At 33.3% G+C, this 21583-nt stretch overlaps 3 protein-coding genes and 1 long non-coding RNA gene across 4 annotated transcripts; 1 reads left to right on the top strand and 3 right to left on the bottom strand.

The window, feature by feature from the left end:
* Positions 1–6084: 6084 nt before the first annotated feature.
* Positions 6085–7700, bottom strand: LOC125052982 (tRNA-specific adenosine deaminase 1). The gene is made up of 2 exons (XM_047654118.1): positions 6582–7700; positions 6085–6384 (listed from the first exon to the last, which is right to left on the bottom strand). Exons 1-2 carry the CDS (start codon positions 7505–7507, stop codon positions 6090–6092), a joined length of 1221 nt encoding a protein of 406 aa, XP_047510074.1. The 5' UTR covers positions 7508–7700; the 3' UTR covers positions 6085–6089.
* A 2967-nt stretch (positions 7701–10667) lies between these two features.
* LOC125052983 (protein PET100 homolog, mitochondrial) lies at positions 10668–11104 on the top strand. The gene has a single exon (XM_047654119.1). The coding sequence runs from the start codon at positions 10814–10816 to the stop codon at positions 11027–11029; it is 216 nt and encodes a 71-aa protein (XP_047510075.1). The 5' UTR covers positions 10668–10813; the 3' UTR covers positions 11030–11104.
* Positions 11105–11140: 36 nt separating this feature from the next.
* On the bottom strand, positions 11141–13858 carry LOC125052981 (major facilitator superfamily domain-containing protein 9-like). Its single transcript, XM_047654117.1, has 5 exons — positions 13591–13858; positions 13384–13515; positions 12605–12734; positions 12148–12366; positions 11141–11877 (listed from the first exon to the last, which is right to left on the bottom strand). Exons 1-5 carry the CDS (start codon positions 13630–13632, stop codon positions 11174–11176), a joined length of 1227 nt encoding a protein of 408 aa, XP_047510073.1. The 5' UTR covers positions 13633–13858; the 3' UTR covers positions 11141–11173.
* A 391-nt stretch (positions 13859–14249) lies between these two features.
* LOC125052984 lies at positions 14250–15411 on the bottom strand. The gene is made up of 3 exons (XR_007117516.1): positions 14935–15411; positions 14515–14686; positions 14250–14350 (listed from the first exon to the last, which is right to left on the bottom strand). It is a non-coding gene; the product is annotated as an uncharacterized LOC125052984 (long non-coding RNA).
* Positions 15412–21583: the final 6172 nt, after the last annotated feature.

Here is a 21583-nt window from a genome sequence, read left to right as displayed (position 1 = left end):
TTTTCCAGATTTAAATTAAAAATGAAATTTAAATTGAAATGTGTGATTCTTGCATCAATAATGAAGGGCGAAAGATAAATATTTAGATTAAAATTTTATTTACAATACAAAAGCAGTAAGGCAATTGTTACTTAATATTTTATTTACGTAAATTACGACCACATAAAAGATGAAAATCGCAGACGTATATTTTATTGCAATCCACTCGGCTGGTTATGATCAAATCCTGTTACAAAAATCAGCTTATATTTCAATGAAAGATGAAACCATAAAATCGTCTTGTGCAACAATTACATAAAATACAATGTTATTTATTATAAGTACTGAATGTTATGACTGCTAAAATTTAAGTATCGTTTCCATAGATCGATTGGCATATTCAATTATTTCTGTTCTAATTAAATTACTTATCAACAGCTTGGGTAACAATGTCAATAAATAAGAATTTACCTTTGTCGTGAGCAAGTTTCGTAAATATTATAGCGTGTTAAAACTCGTTATTTGACTCGACAATTATAGCGTTCACACTAGAACATTAAACAATGCATATCTTTATCTGAACGAGTTAGCGTTATAAGTTATTACAAAACAATGATCTTGAACGAGCTAATCTTACATGTTTGGTTTTTGATTGATTTCGTAACCTTAATAGACTTAAAATAAGTTTTAATGTCTATCTATTTTGCAATGGGTATTAAGAGCTTGATCTGTAATTTAAAGAAAAGATTGTTGATTGATTGGAGGTGAGTCAGGTCTGTAGCGACATCTACAGTCTGTGGCTACAAACAGTACGGTGGCGTCATAGCTTGAAACGCGCTAATAAACTTATTCCAGCTGCTAAGGTTATATAAATCTTCTCGACCTTAGCTACTGGGGTCATCATGTCAGCCGGACAGTGTATCAACTGGTCAAGCATCCTCACTTGAGGTTGGAGTAAGAGCAGCACCTTCCTTTCTCCACAAGTTTTACCCCGATATTGTATCTGAGAGATTCCGAAGCCCTCGATTGAATTGGAGATAGAAACTGTTTTGAGACTCAAGAATGTTAAGCCTTCAGGCTTTATTTAGTACTATAGGGAGACACAAAAAATAAAAACGTGAGGTCAGAGTTGTGTCCCGGTAGAGGGATGTACGACAATTTAGAATTTTAAGACGCTAGTGAAAATGGATTTTTGGGCCGTAACCTTCCATATTTTTTACAACACTACGCAACGTGTCTGGTAAACCCCACGAACCACCGGACTACGTAAAGGTTAAATACTTTATTTATATAAGCGGACTTCTATCCATATCTTTCGAAATTATTTTGTAATTTAAAAATACCAAGTTCAAAGGTATTGGTGCGAACAAGCACGTCGTTAAAAATTAATGTTCCAAGATCGGGGCTTTCGATAAAAACCAAACATTATTTATTCTGCTCTCTTTTGAAAATGTACGTCCAATAAAACAAGTAAATGTTAATTGAAAACACAGATCAGTCTTTTAGGTATTCGGTCCATACAAAAAGAAAGTATCTTGGTACTTGTCTTGAATTTTCAAATATCAAACAGGTCATTCACCCTGGAAAAACTGTACAAAGCATTAAAAGCACTTTATCTAATTGACCACTTTATTATTGTAATTTTTTTAACTGACTTCAGAAAACCCGAAGAAGTACTTTTACAATTCGAGGTGTAACATGTTTGTGTAAAGGTGGGAACTGACCAACGTTACGAGGTGTAATGTAACATGTAATGTAATGTTACACAGCGAACATTCGTGCAGTCAGTACGTCGTGTTACGGGGAAACACGACGTAACACGACGTACTGACTGCACGAATGCTCGCTGTGTAACATTACATTACATGTTACATTACACCTCGTAACGTTGGTCAGTTCCCACCTTTACAGTTTCTGGTTTATTTTAGACTGACAATCTTACATATTACTAATCATAATAGCACCTTCTACTTATATACAATACAGTTTGCGCAGGGAGGTGCTACTCTTCCTCCGAGCTAAAGGGCTATCTTCGACCAGTCCAGTATCTGTTGGCTGGCTAAGCTTGAGAAGTTCGGAATAACTTTGTTAGCGCGTTTCAGGGTATGACCGCATGGTACTGATTTATAGCCGAACATTATAGGCATCGCTACAAATTTACTCTACATATTGCGCTCATAAAACACACTTACCCCTCAGGCCCTCAAATAAGTTGATAATTTAAAACCTATTGATCTTGAGAATGTACTCTCTGTTTGCCTTAATATAAGAAGTGATTTTTGTATTAAAAATCCCACGCACGTCTTCGTTTTAAATAAATTCACGGATGATTTATGTTCGTTATTTGAATTACGTTGGTTATTTTTAATCTACCTTGGTAAGACCTTAAACTGATGTGTATCGAATCATCTTTACATCAACAACAAAAACATTTTGCAAGATAAATAAATTTATAAAAGACAACAAACAATCCCAATCAATGTCGCAATAAAAATCACATATAGGTTTTGTTGATGATTTGTCCACGGTCCCACGTCCACATCTGAAGGATTTTTTTTTCAAGAAGTTGCCGAAATTTGTGCATTTGAAAGTCTAAGGCATGCTTGGAACCAGTTAAGATTTTACTAGTTAGTAAGACTTCTAGTAAAGTATAGTAATGGCGAGACGCGCCAACTCTTTGTCTATGGTAAATTCTAATATTTACACTTATATCTCTATGTCAGCGTCAATTGCGCATGCCCGGTGGTGTGCTAGTTTTTGACGCCATTCAAGATTTTTATATCAAAAATATAGTACCTAGGGATTTTGGAGGTGATATTTATGTACCATAAAACATCTGATTTTATTCGTTTGAGAATATAAAAAAAATCCGGCTTGAGTTATATTATTATAGACCTTATTATGCTTTAATATGTCACACCTTTTTATACTTTAATATGTCACACCTTTTTATACTTTAATATATAAGCCTGATTTTAAGAGAATAATCTTTAATCCTTGGGTTACAAAAAATACCTTTAGTGCTCTTTAAATTACGACACATTTCATCTTTCTTGAAATATCATAAAATACTCAAATTGAATATCGACACAGATAACTAAATCAGCGTAACATAACAACTATATCAGGTATAGTATAGGTTAGAAATACAAAATAACAAAGAACTTTTCGTAGATCGTGGTTAGTCAACCACAATAATACAGAGATAATTTCCGTGAACAATCAAATTGACAATTGGCTAACCTCAGGAAGCTTCATAAATAATCACGGATTAATCTGAGCATTATTTATGCGGGAGCAAAACTGAGCCAAGGATGTATCAGACATTCTCAAGTTTGGTTTATAAATGAACAAACTGCGAGTAACAAAGAAAAATTATGTTGATCGAGTACCTACATTTTTTAAAATTGTTTTATACACCTATGAGCAATCTTTTGCAAAAGGTTTATATTCGGTAACTGCACATCTGAAATATCTGTAGCTTAAAATCACACATGTTATTGTTTCTGTATAAAATTTATTCTTCTCATCTCATAATACATAAATTATTGTAAAATAAAAGTCATCTTTATTTATAACAATTACCAGCTCATAAAGGCGAGAACTTACGATATTTTTATTTAGTAGCTAATAAATCCCTTTGCCCTTTCAACGTGAGTAAGTTCTTAAACAATTACCGTATAATATTACGAAAGGGGACACCGCATCCTTCTTCGACCTGCTTTTAAAATAAATACATCTGACCTAAATCCGTCAAGCACAGCACGAAACAGCTATAGAACTGATGCGTCTAGATTCAACTCATCCATATTGGCCAATTTATCTACAAAATGAAACGCTCGATGGAAAATAGACCACACAGCAATCTAACTGTACAGCTCTGTACATGGAATTGAAACGAGTGATTCCTGTCTAGTTTTATCGCAAACTCTACTACTTTTTACGTATTCTGACGTCAGTCGTGTATGGTCAAGCTTCAAGGAAAACTATTCGTTGATTCATCAACAGTTACCGCCAAAAATTCGCTTTACGAATTCTTACAACTTTTATGACGTTCGATTGCGTATTGCATTCGTTATATAAAAACAACAAATTGTGCTAAGGAAGTTGAATGAAAATTAATTAATCATTTAACGTTAAAATTCGCTGATATGCAAAAAGTCAACAATGAATAATGGCGCATTTTAAATGTCAGATATGATTTATTGTGGCAATGGTAGGTGGTGTCAGCTTTCTTTAGGATTTGAGCGTAGCAATTTGTCGTGGATAAACATTGAGTCGTGATCAGGCACACCCCTCGGTGCTCGATAGCTTAAACCACGAAGAACATCCAATTTATGACCGAACCGTTATATTTGCTATTCATAAATAACAAAATTACAACAAATCCGTTGGATACTTAGGGTTTTATTCTTTAATATGAGATACTTAAGGGTTATACACGGTTAAGCATAAATGGATGTCCCTTGTCCTCTTGGACTATTAATTTAGAATTTTAGTGTACACCTGCTATGTTTATGATCTACTTACTAGATTGGGCATTGTTCTGTCGTGGCTCGAAGGCGGACCTAATAGGAATCTTAAGGTTAAACCATCCCTAGTCGACACGAGTTTGGAAAATTATACTTTTGTATCTAAATTATTTAAAAATTAAATAGAATCATACTTATAGAATTAACAATATATTTCATATAAAAACAAATAGTGTTATAAGTTCATAATAATCGTTACGTACCGATATCGAAATTTTAAAATAGAATTTTAAAAGATCTTGTTTTAAAACAGATAGCAACATTTAGGTGTATATCTATACACAAGGAGAAATGCAAATTATTTTTAATTGCCTTCCGGTAGAAAGTGGGTGAACTTGAACACAGTTTGGGCCGGACGAATCAGTTTGATACCCGTCGAAATTGCAAGTCCACGTGTCATCCTGAAAGTTGTCTTGTAACTATTCCAATAACGGCGTGCCTAGACATCACGATTAGCAATTTTTTTACGAGCATATGCACCATCTTAGTGCTTTTAATCTGCCAATTAAATCAGTAGTATAGATTGCAGCGTTTGTAAAACACGTCAGTATAAATCGAACTAAATAAAATGTATACCTACTAAGTACGACTCCAGCGACTTCTGTTCGGCACGTAAGACATAGTATTTTAAAGAGTCCAAAGTTAAGATAGATTTAGAATCTTAACTTCTAAATTTTTTTCCAAAGAGGTTGGCTACCTGCCCGTTTGCCCCATTCTCTAAAGAAAATTGGACCTCACTTTAAGTTCACACTATTTGCTTTGCTAAACGTGATTGCTTTTATATAGATAGGAATAATTATCGAGTGCTGCTTAACTGGACAAGATCTAGATATTTCTATCGATCAACTTTCTAGGTTTCATTTATTATCATTATATTTGGCGCTTTACTGAAAAGTTCGAATAGACCCAAAGAAAGAGATCTAAGAAATCTGCTTTTATTCAAAAGTGTATCATTTCAGCAAGCTTAGTCAAATGTTTAAACGATTAAAAGCATACGTCCCTTTTTCGCTAAGTTTGAACAACTTCCAAGTTTATCCTATACTATGAAAAAAAATGTACAACATTACATTATAAACACAATGGTACTACAAGATACGTAAGTACAATAGCGTATGTAAAAGCATTATAATAAAAGAAATATCAATATTAGGATAATAAACCTAGTGTAGGCGGGGTACATGGGACGCACGGTGTTTCGTCTACGCGGCAATTTGTTTTAATAAAACCTTAATACCTACCTACACAATCCTTTTATAAAGGAGCTATTGTTCGCTGGTGGCCTCTTTCCAGGATTTTCGATGACTTATGACTGCTTTGTACTTATTTAATATTAATATGATAAGTTCTTTTGTTTTTCTATGCAAAGAAACTTTGATAGTTTTTGTTGACTATAGTGTATTAACATGTGATGCTTATAAATCAAACTAACGAATATTAAAAATATAAACGTAAGTAGCGATTGCATGCATTGAATCTACAAGTTTGTGAACAAACTTTAACTTAGTTTTTTTAAATTGTAGGAAATATACTATAATCAGGAGATACCTAAATTTATTAAAGAAAATACAATACAATAATTTATTTTATTTTAAAATTAAAAATGTCTGGTTTTGTAGTCCATCTTTTAAAAAAACTTTGCTTAATTTCTAACCATTTAGTAATATATTTTGTTGACCTTCTCTTCATATCATTATAAGCTATGTTATTGATATCCTCATTTTCACATATTTTGTACAACTTATTATTGTTATCCAATATTTCTATGAATGCTTTATATAGATTATATTTCGATATACATAAATAATTATTTGGACAATTCTCCTTCTTTCTTGTAACACCTAGCTTTTTTCCTTGAACAACAACCTCAGATAATCTGAAATAAAGGGTTTCTTTTAGTTATCTTGATCAAATTTTAAATTCGAGATAGGTCAAAATGTTTAAAAACCTAAATCATGCAATAAAATAAATTTAGTTAAGAAACTAAATCAAATTAATGTTGTTCATTAATTTAATAAACTATATAGGTCTTATATGACAAAATAAGAGATTTCTTATCTATCTCAAACTCACCCATTATTTATATTCACCCAAATAATACCACTAGGTGCTGGTTTATTTTTTTTATCAGTTTTGATGCAAGGTAAAGTAATTGTACTTTGATAAATATGATGACTTAAACCTAATTTTGCTTCTGAATATGTATCTCTAGTAAACAGGGCTCTCTTTAAACTGTCTTCTGAATATGGAGTACCACCACCAAATATTAAATGTTTTATATAAATTGGTTCAGCTATCAGCAATGATATTAGGCTTCCTTGAATACCTAAGTGTATCCATCGGGCTATTTTATCACTACATGATAAGGACAGAGTCCTATCTCCCCGGCCTGGCTTAGTCCTTACTTGTCCCAATAAATGATACTCTGTACCAGGTAATTTAGGATCTTGTTTTGAATTCTCCAAACACTTTGCCCCTGTTCTAAAGACATCACTTTTTGGTTTCTTAACTTGAATTTTGCTTACATCATCTTGAGCATGCCTCTTTGAGCATACTACTATATCTCCAATGTTTTCAATATCATCCTTACGAATAATGGAGGCATCTCCACATGGAAACTGAGATGAATAGAACAAAAATTCAACATTTTCTTTTAATTTACACTGGGTTTCAACTTTTTCAAATATAGAATCTTTGCCTTCCAAACACAACTGAATATTTTTATATAAATACAAAAGAAACCCACGACGAGCTATTACTTCAGCATGACTATCATTTAGTATGTTGCCTAAATGAGACATTTTTGAGGCTCCAATACATTTGGATCCTGTACCTAAAGCCACTACTTTATGTATAGAGCTCACAGCATCATATTGGATTATACAACTCAGAACTGTCCATTCGTTTTCAAGTGGTTTACCCGTTTTTGATATACTATTAAATAATTGTATGCAATCTTCTACGAATTTATCAACAATACATTGTTTATATCGATTCATTTTTGAATAGTATAAATATTTCAAATTTAACCTTCTCAAAAGTTAAGTGTTCGACATTTTGTATTGAAATTGTTGTATAGTATTATTCCACAATTAACATAATTCAGTCTTATTTTTTAAGTTCTTAAAAACTAGGGATGTAAAATATTATTACAAAAGTAACTTGTGAACAATAAATAACATAGAAATCGTATTTTATAAATTATTATAAGTTTTCAGTTAATAGAATATTTTTTTTTTGAATGAGATATGTCAATTGTCATCAGTGATCAGTCAATAGTCATATTGAACATATTCACAGAGTAAATTGTATACTGTTGATTTCAACTGTCAACTATATTAACCAAAGATAATATCAATCCCTCGACAGGTATGAGTTAATAGGACTACTAATACGAAATCGCTTGCTACTAATTTTGTCCTTTTTAAATGTGAGTAACAATAATATTTTATAATAAATAGACTTTAATTATATATATATTACTTACTAGGTACAAACCTAGTAATTAGTAAACTTTATGATTTATATATAATTTATACATTTACGAGATTTTTAGTTTAGTTTTAGTTCGTAGGCTCACAGGCTCATACGTTCATACGTATGGTACACAAATCTATCCAGTGGCCACTAAAAATTTTCTTCAATAATTATTATCACAATACAACACTACATCTATATATCACTAACAACACTCAACTACAATGGATATCATAGTAGGTTGTACAAACTAATGTTATAATAAAAAAAAATAAGGTCGTCAGAATTTAAAACAGGTGTTCAAATGCTATCTTTTATTTATAATGCATTGTCTATTCTGTAATAAAAAAAATCCTAGGTCTGGCAGACTTTAGCCTTTAGACACCCGGTGCTGAGTGTAAATAAAGGCGATATAAAATTGTTTTATTAAACTTCACAGTTTTTATAACGCAATATTACACTAGTACTTTAATAACGCGCATTTACAATACTTTCTCAAACGTAATTTAAATCATTGATGTCGGAATATGTATAATATGATTCCCACACTCAGTGACAATCAAGTGGGCGTTGATGAAAGAGGGGTAGTTTGTCACTCCATGGCTCATTATAAACCGAGATGACGATTTCGATCCCGCGCCTTAATTTGAATATCAAAAGCCTGGCCCATGGTACCATTGATCAAAAAGCTATCAAATAATATTGATAGGTTATAGAGACCATCATTTCAATATTATCGATCGAACGATCATTGTTATATAATATCTAAAATTCAACAACTCATGTTTTGTGTAATGAGAAAGAATACGTCGATCGTGACATGAAAATAATTTCAATCTGATGACGCGATAAATTGCTCTAAAACATCAGTGTCAATGACTGATAAGTGTAATGGGTGGATAAGGGTGCGATTACCAACACGGAGGTCGTGCCTTCGAACCCCGATTGAGCACGAATAGATTTTTCTTTGCGCCCAAATAACACTTGCTTGTATGGTGAATAAAAACATCGTCAGCAAACAGGCAAAAATATTGTCTAATAAACACAATATCAACGTCGTGTCGTAGCTACAGAAGGCTAATCTCCTACTTGTCTACTAACAAAATAATATTGTCTATGAAGTAGATGTAAATTTGTATGGAAATGACAGTTCGTGTCGAAAAGTTTTAATACAAATTAATTTTTGACTTTCTACATACACTATATACAATTCCCAATGCCCATAAGAGTTGTAGTAGGTACTCTATTAATAAATATCAATCATAATATGCATGTTATATTATAATTACATATAATATCTTTAAGGCTGAATTGTGTCATTATTTCAATTGTAATTAGTGTAATTCTAAGTGTCCTTAGGAAACTCGTTGTTAGTAATGATCTAACTGTTAATATTAAACCTTCAGAATGAAATTAAAACTTTGCGCTAACGTAGCTAACGGGGAACTGCGTCTATTTAATTTTAATGTGAAAAGCATAAAAGCCCTTACGGGTTTCAATGGCATTGATAACAAATCGGAATCGTGCCGGTCTTACATTAGCACTCGGCACGTTCCGCCTGCACGGCATCTGATAGGTAATGCAAACGTAATGCACTCCTTATTTCATGTTATTACAGACTCAATTCTATGCAGGGCAGACAGGTACATAATATCGTTCGCAATGATCACAGGCTTGCTCCTACCGAAGCTGGAATTCAATTCTTGTGACGATCAAAATGCCTAAGCAGTTAAGCACCTATTTTGCACGTTATTAAATTTTTGTACATTACAATTTGTCTAAACAAAAATTACTCTTTTGAATTATCTATTAAGATTCTTCTTTTGATATGGTAGTGACCTGTGACAAATATTAAAATGTTTTGCTTTTAATAAAATTAAAAAGTTAAGTAAACGATATTCATAGTACTATACTGCCATGATAGTAAACGAAGTAGTTTTTTTATAGAACAGTATTTTATTCAATTAAAATTAAGAATAAAACAGATGAACCTATTAAAGGCTTTTAGGCAGTATGAAAAATAAAATTTTATTGAGAGTAATCTGTTTTAAGAATGACTTTAAAACGCGTTATAGAGTAAAATAACTTATAAATAATTAAATAATGAATTTTACGATACGTGATACAATTACCCGAATCATGCCTAGAGAAGCGTTTTGGGTGGCAAATGTTTAATTTTAATTTTTAAAGCCAATACTGAATTCCTACCTATTGTACCCACGGTTGCTCTATAATATGGGGAAACATCTGTTTATATTTTATCAAAAATTGATCGCAAAAATAATTGAGAATACCAATTACACATAGGTCTATATCAAATTTAAAAGTTTATTAAGAATTTTACAGTTTTTATTAAAATATCTATTATCTAAATATTGTTTTTTTACCGAGAAGGCGTTTAAATCGGATGTGGTATTATTAGTTTAATTTATTAATTTCACCGACTAAAAGTTGGGTCTTCAAGGTTCATCGTCATATGATAAATTAGTAAAGTTATTAATTTAATTTTAAGTATTATTGCGTATTAAACCAATAAGTACAATTTAAATTTTTCGGCATTCTGTGCAAAATTAAACTTGCAGCATATCGCTAACGTCAAGATCAGCTGTCAAAATATTTTAAGAGACTGTCATAAGACTGTTCAATTCGCTAAAGTAATAGTGTTCTGTCATCTGTGGTTCATACTTCATAAATACTGTGATTGTCAGAACTCGGTACAACTGAGAAACTGATTAATGAATAATAAATTAATAGAAAAATAAAAACAATTAACCAACGTGCTACTTTCACTAGTACTACAGACTTGGTAAATTTTTAATCAATACGCAATGGGTAATTGGAAACTGGAAGTAGCTAGGATGGCTATGTATACTTCTTTCCCGGTGGCATTGTTTTTCTATTTTAATCAGCCAACATATTTCGAAGAGTGGGTTACAAACACTAAACGGCAAATACTTCCACCAGAAAATGTTAAGGACAAAGAAGCTTTCCACCAACTCGTAAGAGACATGCGGAAAAAGCAAATGCAATCCCTGGATGACTAAATAGTATGCATTAAACACATAAAATTATTTTAGGTAATTATTGTACATAAAGAATAGTTATAAAGTTATATATATATATTTAAAAATGGGTTTTATTATAAAAACATGCCATTATCAACATAAAAAATTTATTCCATTTATTTCTTAGTCCACTTTAATGTGTCTAGTTTTGTATTTATAGCTTAATATCAGTGCAATAACATTTGAGCATAATGATGCATAAATAACAAATTTAACACCTAAATACTGACCTATAAGTCCTGCAGCCATAGGTGACAAAACACCAGATAAAGAAGCTACACTATTAGAAGCACCAATCAATGTACCTTTATGCTCTTTATCACTTTTCCTCAAGATCATTTCTAGAGTTACTAATCTACCAACAGCATTCCCTATGGCCATAGGAATTAGCCATACTGTATAAAACATTATATTTGAAGACATACAAAGTCCAAAGATAGAAATAGATAATAGTAAAAATACATGATAATTTCTATGGCTAAAATCCTTATCATTAGGGTAATAACTATTAATGTAGCCCATTAAGAAGCTAGAAACAGCACCTATTATACCTTGGAATGATATTACATAACCAATATGCTTAGGTGACAATTCATATTGAGTTTTTAAATATAAAGCATAATTTGAATAGTATACACCCATAGCGAAACCTAATAAAGCCTTAAACACAAACACCTCCCAGTATTGTGACCAGTCCACTTTAGATAATTCTAGAGCAGACTCCTTACTGTTATTATATATTAATTGGAATATATTTTGATTGGAATGTATTTTTTCTGATGTCTTTTTCATCTTGATATTTGTTTGTGGCAGCATATACACACTAACTGAAAATTCATAAATTATTTATTTATTTACAGCATACATAAACCAAATAAACAAATTAAGCTTTAATAATTAAGTAATGAGCCTTATGAATACACTAATTATAGAATGTTAACCAATAAAACATCTCTTAATATTCATAAGGGAACATTTAAGGTAGTAAATTTTTGTCACTTGTTATAACCTAACCTAAAAAATATACTGGCATTGTAATTTAAATATAAATTAATCATATTATATCATAATAATGATAATTTTTTGTCATTTATCACCTGCATTAAGAATAAAGCACAAAGCAACCACTCCAGCTATGTAATAAAATCCATTTTCGGGGTAGTCTTCAGCAATATGGCCTCCAATTATTGGACCCAGTGTAATACCCATTCCAGATATAGCAGCCATTTTCCCAAAAATAGCTGATTGTTTTTTCTCATTCTTTTCATATTCAGGAACTAAAGCTTTTGTCAACAACTGTGTTTGTTTAAATAGCCCTGTTAAAATTAAAACCATTACACCTACATAATATTTCAAAATGGTCATTACTTCCATGTAAAATAGAGTAACTCATAAAACTGTTCAAGTAATTAATTTATACAATTTTATCAACAAGTATGCTAATTGCATTGTCTGACCTTGAAGTTGCCAACTTGACTTGCAATCTAGTTACACATTTTAGCTGAACATAAAAACTTTATAAATATTTAAATAAATTTTTTTAAAGCATCATACCCAAAACAGCTCGCAAAAGAATAATGATTGCTATTGAGGTTGTGAATGCCATACATAAGTATGCACCCGAACATACTATTAAAGTATAAATAAGTATACTTCTACAGCCTTTTAAGTCACTTAAACTGCCCTGTAAAATAAATAAATTTCGAATATAAATTCTCAAACTCAAAATATCTTTATTCAAGTGGGTAACCAAGTACACTTTTGAATCATCAAGTTAAATTAATCGTGAATTTACATTTACTACCAGTTCGCAAGTCAAGGGCGTAGAGCGGGTAAGAAGAACTGGCAAGAAACTTTCCGCCACTCTTTTTAATCGCCAAGTATTGTCATACAAATTGTTTGAACTGGAGCAAATCAATCCCAAGGATTAGGATCATTTAAGTAGTCCTCAAATTTATAAAAAGCTTTGTTGATTAATTTTCGTTGAACGAGGGCTTTGAATTTATTTAGTGATAATTCTCTAATTTCGCTTGGGAGTTTGTTGTAAAAACGAATACAATTTCCATATAAGGAGTGGTTTATCTTTTGGAGCCTGGTTGGTCATACACACAAATTAGTTCTATTTCCCGTATTATACTGGTGAAAGTCACTATTTGTTTTAAAATCGTTTATATTTTTTTGGACATACAACAAGGCTTCAAGAATATAATACTTAAATATTTAGAAATGTGGTAACATTTTCATTACTTCCACAGCTTTACACTCCTTTCATAAAACACTTATCTTTTCTGAATTATTTTATATGGTTAATAATATTTACTAAAAGTACTTACAATTAATGGACCAGACCCTAACTGGAATCCAGAATAAACTGAACCCAAAATGCCTACATAAATATGACTTGCACCCAGTTGTCGCACATGACTAGGAATTAAAGGCATAATTAGTCCAACTGCAAGCAAATCCTGAAAGTAACAAATAGAACCTAATTAACATTATATATAATACTATACTATTATATGGAAAATGAAAATACTTACCAAAAATGCGACAAATTTTATAAGTGGAATGGTGTAAGTCATATTGAAATTAAGAATTCTATTTTTTTGTAACTTATTTAAGAAGTAGAACTAAGTTTGCTGTTTAAATTTCAATATGCATTAGATAAAAACCACTGTGGAACTAAAAATTTGCAGAATATAAACAAAAAATATTAATTAAAAAAAAATACTAATTTTTAAATAATAAATTTATGTGCAGTCTACAGATGAACTGCAATCTAATAATAAGGTATTCTGTGAGTTGTGACTGTGAGTCACAGAACACAATTACCTAAAGGAAGAACGACGACTAGGAACACAGATTTTAGGATACGCGAATGTATCGCCACCTATTATCAACCCACCCAAAACTACATGTAGCGGCAATATTTGAATATCTGGCGGCAAAAATTTGAATTGCCAGCAGGTCTAGGTTCCCCAGAAATTTATTAATTTCGGATGCATAGGCCATTTCATTTGTAAGGAAACTCAAATGAATGAGTTTTCTTACAAATGAAATGGCCTATGCATCCAAAAGAACACTAGATATTTAACAAATGATCTTGAAATAAAACAAAAACGTTTTCTCATTGAATTATTATTTATTTCACTTAGATGGATTCTTATAATTATTTGGACACGAAATCAACATAATTTTGTATTACCTAGGTAATTCAAATGAGAAGTTTCTTCTCTACAATGAAGGGCCTGGCTGCAGATTCTCGGGCAATGTTAGTGCAGGAATGAATACAGGTCTAATCTGTAATTACAAGAATAAATCAAGTCACAGTCCTCATTTACTATCGTAATGTTTTTAGGTTTATGTAGGTAGGCCTACATAGTTCAAACTATTACTCACTATGTTTAAATTATAACAAATTTTGGTTAAATTAAATACAATGGTGAGTAAAGTTCACAACTTACCTCATGCGGAACTGCAGTTCTTAGTAATGATTCTTTAGTGCCATCTGTAAAATCACCTTCGTGGAAGTGATTTTGGCACAGCATTCTGTGCTCAGCATACAGCTTTTTTTGAAAAGCTATTGAAGTGTGCTGTTCATCCGAGGGAAAAAGGTATTTTGCCCACAGGGTGCAGCTGAAAATAAACGGGCATAATTGTAGTAGATATCAAAGGTAAGGAGTAAGAAGCACGTAATTCTTCTTGTCAAATTCAAGGCGTAGGTTCTATCGACTAGAACTTGAACTACATTGTATTTTAACCACGACAATTTGACAGTTGTAACAAAGACCAAACGTTGTTGACTGCTTTCTTGGGGAATGCAAAAATACTGTCAATCGATTTGATGTGATGTTAACTAAGAAGTTAATTAGTTTAGTACGTACCGCAAAAGATTCCGAACTCCGGGATTTGGAAAACGAAACAAAGAAACGTTTTCCTTTGCCGTGGATTTGCCACACTTCGAACACCTGCGACTGTCTTCTTTTCGGTTTTCTTTAGCGACCGACATTTTCTGATTTCAAGAGTCACTATCTCGTATTCACTGTGTAGCACTAGAGTCACTATCTCAAAACGGGCACAAAACATAAACGGAGGAATAAAAACTCAACTCGACGTTCGTAGTTTGGGAAAATGACGAAATAGCATGGAAAAACAAAATTTCGGGCCACAGCCCACAACAACACCGACAACACCAACCTTGAGGCTTGATGTAAATTCGCCATGTTGGTTTTCTAAATTTCTAGGTTCTAGGACAATGTTGCTATTAGAAAATTTATTTAAGCATGAATGTTTATATCTTGACACTGGCAATAACTGCCCAAATAGGTATTTTATTTCTCCCATACAAAGTTGACCCCCCCTGCTGTGAGTGTGAATGCTCAATGCAGTGGTTTTTTTTTTTTTATATTATGGCAATAGTTTTGACTTTTGACTTTATGCCAGTTTCAAGTAAAAGGTTGGGAAACTACACGCGAGAAAAAATAAACAAAGATATCAAAAGGAAATAAAGGGATAAGCTGGTTAAAAACAAAATATGTACACAAACATATTACATCTTAATATTATTATAGATTATGAAAGAAGATAATACATTATAATACAATAAAGGATAAAGCAAAAGGCAGGAGATTTTAGTCGGAAACGGAACATGTAGTGATTGTAAGGAATTCAGAAAGGAGGTCCGGTCATATTGGGAACAAGAAAAGAAAATATGGTCGAGGTCACCAATATCTTCTCCACACTCACAAATATTACTATCAACAATACGAAGCCTTGCTAAATGATGAGGTGTACAGACATGTCCTAAACGCATTCTGGAAATGACAGAAGTGACAGTTTTACAACTTTTAACCTCTAAGAACCATTCACCAGAAAAAAGAAGATCATCTGCATATTGTAGCACATTTATATGGGAATTTATAGATAATTCTAAATCATATGTGTAAATATTATATAAAAGTGGGCTTAGTACCGAACCTTGGGGAAGGCCTTTAAAAACTGTACGCTTTAACTCGGTACTATTATTATCTTTCTGAAGGATTAATGATATGTATCTGCAGGATAGTAAATTGATGATAAAACATATTAATAACGTAGGAACCTGTAGCTCTAATAATTTTCGTTGTAGAATAGAAATGTTCACATTATCATAGGCGGCAAAAATGTCCAAAAAGGCAGCTACAATATTATCTTCATCACGCGAAAAAGCTATGCGAATATCTGTGGTTAATATAGCTAAATTGTCTATTGTAGATTTTGACTTCCGGAAACCGTATTGACTATTGGCTATTAAATTATTGTTTTCTATAAACCATTCCAAACGATTCTTCACAAGATGTTCAGCAATTTTAGTTAAAACGGAGGACAGCGCAATAGGCCTATATGAGACAACATCATTGGTAGGTTTGTTAGGTTTTTTAATCGCTATAACTTCTTGAGACTTCCATGTTTCATGAATATTACCTGTGACCATGACGGAGTTTATTAAATTTAAAAAATACATTAAGGCAGTATCACCAAGATGAGATAAAAATGAGTACATAATACCGCCCTGACCAGGAGATGAATCTTTAACATGTGAAAGCACACCTTTCAATTCATGTAATGAAAAAGAAGAGTTTAAAGAGGAAGAGTCATCTGTCAAAGACGATTCCAAAGGAAAGTAGATCGATTCAGCAGCTGATGGAGGACCTAATCTGTCTAAAAAGGCATTTGTTAAAAAAGGGGGAAGTGAAGACGATGATAAAGATTCTTTGAAAGCAGATCGAAAACGTTTGATACTTGTCCAAACTTCTGAAGGGCACGTAGAAGGAGATAATGAAGTAAAAAAAAATTTCCAGCCTGCCTGCTTTTTATCTCTGAGGAATTTACGTGTGGTACTAATAACTTCATTGAGAATATCTAAATTTTCATTGGACATGTCCTCAGCATAGACTCTCTCAGCTTCCTTTCTTCTACTTACAGCAACCATACATTCTCTATCCCACCATGGAGGAAAACGAATCTTATTAGACGGATTTCGTTTGACAGAAAAAATCTGATCGGCAGATTCTATTAAACATGTAGCCAAAGCTTTAGAAGAATTGGTCTCACCACCGCTAACTAATTCAGGCAAATCATTTATTTTAGATTCGACAAGGATTTTAAATGCAAGCCAATCAGCATTATTTAATTTATATTTCACACGAGGTTGTCGTTTTTGATAAGGAGAGCGTCTAATATGTGAGGATATGATAATCGGGAAATGATCACTGCCAAAAGTAGATGTTGAAGTGTACCAAGAACGAGAAGAAGCAAGATCTGGAGTACAAATTGATAAGTCAACCGCGCTAAGCTTTTCATTAGGCTTTGTACGTCTGGTTGGTGAGCCAGTATTAAGTAAACACAAATTATGTAAATCTAATATTTCAACTAAACGTACACCATTGGAGTCAGTAGTGCCACAACCAAACATTTGGTGATGAGAGTTAAAGTCACCCAATAGAAGGAATGGACGACTAAGTGAAGAAAGTAAATTATTAACGCTATTGAGAATTACAAAAGAGGAACGAGCTAGGTAAATGGAGACTATAGAAATATTATCAATTTTTATGCCGACAATATTAATGGCATCATTAGAGATAAATGAAGAAAACGCTATTTCAGAAAAATTAATTGAGTTCTTGACAAGTAATGCTACGCCACCATGGCCATCAAATCTATCATCACGCAAGCAGGTATATTTTTTCATTAATAGAGGCAACGTGGGACGGTTTCAGTAAGTTTGAGTTTATTAAAGTAGTTAATAATGCTAGTATCATTTCTAAGACATCAGACTTTTCTTCTTCTTTATTTTTGTGATCAACCAGAGCACTGCCATTTTTAGGCTCTGAAACTTGGAAGTCTTTTAATATATTATTATGAGCAACACTATCATAACCATGTTGTGGTTTAGGAGGAGAGCGAGGTTTTAAGAATATTGTCTTTTTATATGAGGCATTAGTAGAATTATTACGAGATACAGACTTCGCTGCGGAAGAATATACGGGCTTTGGTACTTCCGGAATTGTTGAACTTAATGCATCTGCGTATGAAGGCTTAACAGAAGAAAAATATTTACTGGCTTCGGCATAAGACATGCAGCTCTGAGCCATTTTAACTTTGATTTCTGTCTGTCTCACAAATTCTGGACATGACTTATCTATCGCTGAATGGGACCCTTCGACTTCACACATTACACAGTACAGAGGATCTCTATCTGACCTGTCACATGATACACCTGCATGTTGACCTCCACAGTTTTAACATATTGGAGTCTTAGAACGACATTGAACTTTGGTATGACCATAACGGCAGCATTTATAGCATTGTATGGTAGGATAAATATATATTTCTACTGGAAGAGCATTATAGCACATGAAAATCCTTTTTGGTAAAACTTGCCCATCAAATGTTATTACAACTGATTCAGAGGGTTTCCAAGAAACCGAGTCATTAATTTTTACCTTGCGATTCAAACGTCTTATTTTAAGTATTTTGCCGCAGCCTATAGGTACGGATACATTTTGTTGAACTTCCTCTTCACTCCAATCTACAGGGACCCCGCGAACTAGACCCATTCTTGTTATGCTGAAAGTGGGAATGAAGGCTTTTAACTTTTTCGTTTCCAAAAGATTGCAGTTAAGAAAATTATTGGCGTCTTTATAATCGGAAAAGCCAACTACGCACCTGTTTCTTCCTATACGCTTTACACTTCCGGGAATAATATTATTAAATTTGTTCTGCTTTAAAAAATTGCCAAATGTTATTGGATGGAGAATGGTCCCGTCGTCAGGTGAACTTTGAATACGTTGAACATGTATTAAATAAGGGGAAACATCGGTAGAAACATATTCAGTACGGCCAATCGAACGGGGGTCCGTATTGGTTACTGAAGCTGTGGTGTTGTTTGAATTTCCCGTGTTAGAGTCTTGAGAGATATTTGAATTTTCCGTGTAAGATGTTGATGGTCGAGAGGATGTGCTATGTGAATTATTATTATTTTGCAAGTGTGGAGATGACGTGGATTGAGATATAGGTTTTGAAGTAACCTTTTTAATTAAAATTGACTCATCTTCTACATTGCATAAGCTTTCGCACTGACAGTAATCACCGCTAGAACCACTACCTTTCTTTTTCTTAATTTTCGTACATTGCCGACAAAGGCGCAAATAACGTGTTCGTTTACGACTTCCTTCACCTGTTTGAGATGATACCGAACAATCGGTATCCATTTTGTCAAATTCATCTTGTGAACCAACAGATACATTTAATCCCACAGGGAGATTCAAGCCAACAAGGCCATCATCCCTCCATCAAGGGCTTGTTCATACAATAAGTATTTACAGAAATTACAAAAACTTACCGACTACACGATGACACTATACACAAATATGATATAAAGATTACATATAATACAAAAATTAAAACTACCAGCTTATCCTCTGCGTTTTAACTAGTAAAATTAAATTAAATATTCACCACCGTGAAAAATACGTCTACCATGAACGAAGTTTCCCGCGCTTTTTCAATGCAGTGGTTCTATCGTGCGATGTTATTGACAGACATCACAGATCAAGTAGAGATAAAGTAAAGATTATAATTACTCAACTTCTTGAATTTTTTGTGGTCCTCGATATTAGAAAAACTTCAATAAAATGGTTCTTAATTTATTAAGAGCAGAACAAATTATTACATATTCCGATATTTTTATCAACTGACTAAATGAATAGTAATTTTAATAAAGAAGAACCTTTTAATCTATTTCTTTGTTGATAAAGAGTAGTGAGGAAGTGTGAGAGATATTGATAAGAATGAGTGAGACAACGAAGACCGAACGAAGGGAACGACCGGTGTGCAGTGAATGAATACGTGTTTAAAATTTTAATAAACCTGTGTAGCGTTTGTGTAGTATTTTCTTTCATATTTTGATGTATGTGGCAACACAAATACCGGCGGTTAATAAAAGAAGAAAACGAATGTCACTCAAGACAGACTTCAGAGGAGTGAAATATGTATATTTTTTCCATGGGTTTTTCTATAAGAATATAAATTAATGACTCTAGTTTTGTGAAGAATAAACCAATGAACAAAGTTAAATATGGGTTATGATTTATTATAAGATAGAACATCCCATAATTGGTGACCCCGACGTGATGTGAAGTTTCCGACGTGACGTGACCACTTTTTGGACTCGCACTCCCAGTTGAGCACGAGCGACGAGGGCGCAACGACGAGGTGCGGCCCCCAATCGTGTCGCTCCAGGGCCAGGTGCGCCAGCAGCGCGATCGTCTGGATGGTTTTTCCTTTCACGAGTCATTTGTCGCATTTACAAAACGCTTCAACTAAATTATTGTGCATATAGGTATTGTTATTTGTTATATTTATATCTATTTGATATGACAACTTATATGTTTACTGTTTAGCTTACCTGTATACTAACCGTGTGATCTGCCACTGCACCTCTCTCACAGCTACAATTTTTTTTATTATATCATCTTGCTTGGTCGTGTGGTATAATGGCTGATAGGGAATTAGAACAGCGATTACAACAGCTGACACTGGAGAATGCAGCTATTCAGCAGAAACTGACTGATATTGGATCTACATCAGAATCAACACTCAAGTCTGAAGAGCAAGTGGTGTGGAAGGTAGCTGTCAAGTTACCACCTTTCTGGCCTGACAAACCAGCAGTATGGTTTGGGCAGGTAGAAGCTCAGTTTGATATAGCGGGTATTGTTGGTGATAATACCAATTATAATTATGTAATAGGTAGATTAGACCAAAAGTTAGCTGGGGAGATTGAGGATATCATTACCAGACCCCCACCCATAGGCCAACGGTATAAAAAGGTAAAAGATGAGTTAGTACGGCGTCTTTCAATGTCAGAGGAACAGCGGGTACGCCAGCTTATTAGTGTAGAGGAGCTTGGAGACAGGCGACCATCACAGTTTCTGCGTCATCTGCGTTCGTTAGCGGGTAACACCCTTACAGATGAAAATATTTTGCGCCAGCTTTGGATGCGCCGTCTTCCTCAAAATATTCAGGCTATTTTAGCTTCGCAAACTGAACTCAGTCTGGACAAAATAGCAGACCTCGCAGACAAGATCACAGAGATATCAGGACCCAGCCACCAGGTGAACTCCTGTGCGATGCGCCGTCTTCCTCAAAATATTCAGGCTATTTTAGCTTCGCAAACTGAACTCAGTCTGGACAAAATAGCAGACCTCGCAGACAAGATCACAGAGATATCAGGACCCAGCCACCAGGTGTACTCCTGTGCGATGCCAGCGCCTGCACCATCGGTACTGGATTCTTTAGTAAAGACAGTGGAAGATTTAAATCAAAATCAAATCAAAATCAAAATACGTTTATTCAATTTAGATGCTTCTTAGAGCATGCTTATGAATGTCAACAACGTTTACAAAATTCACGAAAGAGCAGGGCTACGCCATCCATTCGCAAAACTACCAGGAGGCCTTGTTCTGAGAAGAACGGGCAAGAAACTCAGCAAGT

Source organism: Pieris napi, chromosome 10 (genome assembly GCF_905475465.1).
Source record: "Pieris napi chromosome 10, ilPieNapi1.2, whole genome shotgun sequence".
NCBI classification, from domain to species: domain Eukaryota; kingdom Metazoa; phylum Arthropoda; class Insecta; order Lepidoptera; family Pieridae; genus Pieris; species Pieris napi.
Note: the sequence above shows the minus strand (reverse complement) of the source record. Positions and strands in the feature narration are given on the sequence as shown.

Bases quoted from the DNA above. Each gene is read 5' to 3' on its own strand.
- LOC125052982 (XM_047654118.1), bottom strand. From the start codon at position 7,507: ATGAATCGATATAAACAATGTATTGTTGATAAATTCGTAGAAGATTGC. The intron at 6,385-6,581 runs GTGAGTTTGAGA...CCTTTATTTCAG, and splicing joins TGGGTGAATATAAATAATGG to ATTATCTGAGGTTGTTGTTC.
- LOC125052983 (XM_047654119.1), top strand. From the start codon at position 10,814: ATGGGTAATTGGAAACTGGAAGTAGCTAGGATGGCTATGTATACTTCT.
- LOC125052981 (XM_047654117.1), bottom strand. From the start codon at position 13,632: ATGACTTACACCATTCCACTTATAAAATTTGTCGCATTTTTG. The intron at 13,516-13,590 runs GTAAGTATTTTC...TGTTACTTTCAG, and splicing joins TAAAATTTGTCGCATTTTTG to GATTTGCTTGCAGTTGGACT. The intron at 12,367-12,604 runs GTATGATGCTTT...TAATTTTAACAG, and splicing joins TCTTTTGCGAGCTGTTTTGG to GGCTATTTAAACAAACACAG.